General features: G+C 62.6%; 1 protein-coding gene across 1 annotated transcript; it reads left to right on the forward strand.

The window, feature by feature from the left end:
* Positions 1-655: 655 nt before the first annotated feature.
* Positions 656-1,801, forward strand: PUNSTDRAFT_129589 (uncharacterized protein; the record flags this gene model as incomplete). The annotated part of the gene is made up of 1 exon (XM_007378779.1): positions 656-1,801. One exon carries the CDS (start codon positions 656-658, stop codon positions 1,799-1,801), a length of 1,146 nt encoding a protein of 381 aa, XP_007378841.1.
* Between the last annotated feature and the right edge of the window lie 152 nt (positions 1,802-1,953).

Here is a 1,953-nt window from a genome sequence, read left to right on the forward strand (position 1 = left end):
CACGGCTCCCACACTCGCCTCATGTCTCATTGTTCTCTTTTTCTGCTTCCGCTTCTGTCCCATTTCGTTCACTCCCCCTAATACTTCCGTCTCCCTATTCGGTCGCGCTCTCCCGCGCCCTCCTTTTGGCATCTCCCCTATTTCGTTCCGTCGCTCGGCGCTCCTAGGGCCTCCGCACTCGACCGGCCTTCCTAGGCCGGTCCACCGGTCACGTGTCGGGCGTCCGAGGACCCTCCCCTTCTCTCATTGGACCATCTTTCGTTGTGTTGATGGATTACTCATCTACTATATAGTCGCCTGTTGCACCAGGGAGCAACCCAGACTTGTTCTCTCAGTTGCCTCCCTGCCTTGTGCGACAGGTATGTGTATTTCCCCTCGTATCCTTGTATATATACTCAGTTGCCTCCCTGCCTTGTGCGACAGCGTCTCCACCGCCATCCCGGGGGATCCGCGCCGCTCCTAGGAGCTCCAGCGCGTACTCTGACAGAAGAACAAGTCTCCACACTTCCCCTAGCGATTCCGCTCGCTACCGGAAGGCCCCCGCTCGAAGTTTGCTCACGCCTCGCCGTTCCGCCAGCCGCCAGAAGCAACCTCTAGCAAACCTATACCATCGCACCGCCTTCGTCCCGGTTTCTCCCGACTCGCCCCTCTCAGCATGGACGAAGATCTACCCCCCGCACCTCCCGCGGTGCCTCCGGCACCGCAGAATCAACCCGTACAAGCCGAGGAGGCCCCTCCAGAGCCACCGACCGTGCCGCAGCTCCTCGCGCGCATTGTCGCCATGGAAGGGTACCTCCACCAGGAGCGCGTCAACGCCACTATCAAGTTCCGTCGTCCTGACTCCTTCGACGGTACACGGTCTACGGCCCGGACCTTCCTGCGGTCTGTGAACGACTATCTCAACCACAGCCGCTGCGTCGACCCCATCCAACGCATCCAGTTCCTACTTTCGTACTGCCACGGTGGGACGGCTGGTACCTGGGCCGACAACATCTCCAAGATCCTCCGCGACCTCCAGACGGGCGTTAGAGAACCCGAGGAGGCTCCGGATTACCTTGCGTCCTGGGCCCACTTCGAACGCCACTTCCGCACGGCCTTCGAAGACCCCAACCCCGCCGCTACGGCCTTCAACAAGCTCTGCACGCTCCACATGGGATCCTCCGTCGCCGAAGACTTCATACGCCAGTTCGAGAATCTCGCCGAGGAGGCCGGGGTCAGCAAGGATGTCTCTCTCCTTGCCACCTTCAAGCAGGCGATCCCCTCTCACTTCCGGATCGCCCTGGAGTCCACACCTTTCGGACCCGACACTCTCCCTGAGTGGAAGGCCGCGGTCACCCGCATGGATCGCCGCCTGAGGGAAGCCAGCGCCGCGCGACAGGCCGAGGCGTCCCGCCTGCGCCCTTTCCAGCCGTCAGGAGCTCCTAGGGCCCCGCCTCGCCAGCCGACGCTTCAGACCTACGCTCCCCCGCGCACTGCCGCTCGCCCGCAGGCCGCCGCCCCCATCGCACCTGCTGCCCCGCGCTTCGCGCCTCCTCCAGGACCCCCGCCCTTGCCACCGGGCGTTCCCATGGACGTCGACGCCACACGTCGAGGAGGACAGCGCGTTTGCTACATCTGCCGCCAGCCTGGACACCTGGCTCGCGAGTGCCCGCAGCGCGCTCAGATCCGCGCTATCGGACTCCCCGAGGACGTCCTGGAGCAGATGGACCTGATCGGGGAGATCTGGGTGGTCCCTGCAGACGAGGAGGCGGAACCCCTAGGAGAACCAGAAGTTGAGAACCAGGAGGAGGATTTTGCGTAGGGTCGTCTGCAAGCGCGCTGCAAACGACCAATAGATTCGCTGTATTGCCTGAAATCATTATGCCGGCCCCCGAGCCGATTTATCATATATCGCCTTGAGTACAGCAAGTTGCGCCTTCCTCGGACTCCTCCTCCTTTGTCTACGTTCTCGCC

Source organism: Punctularia strigosozonata, assembly GCF_000264995.1.
Source record: "Punctularia strigosozonata HHB-11173 SS5 unplaced genomic scaffold PUNSTscaffold_1, whole genome shotgun sequence".
Classification (NCBI taxonomy): Eukaryota; Fungi; Basidiomycota; class Agaricomycetes; order Corticiales; family Punctulariaceae; genus Punctularia; species Punctularia strigosozonata.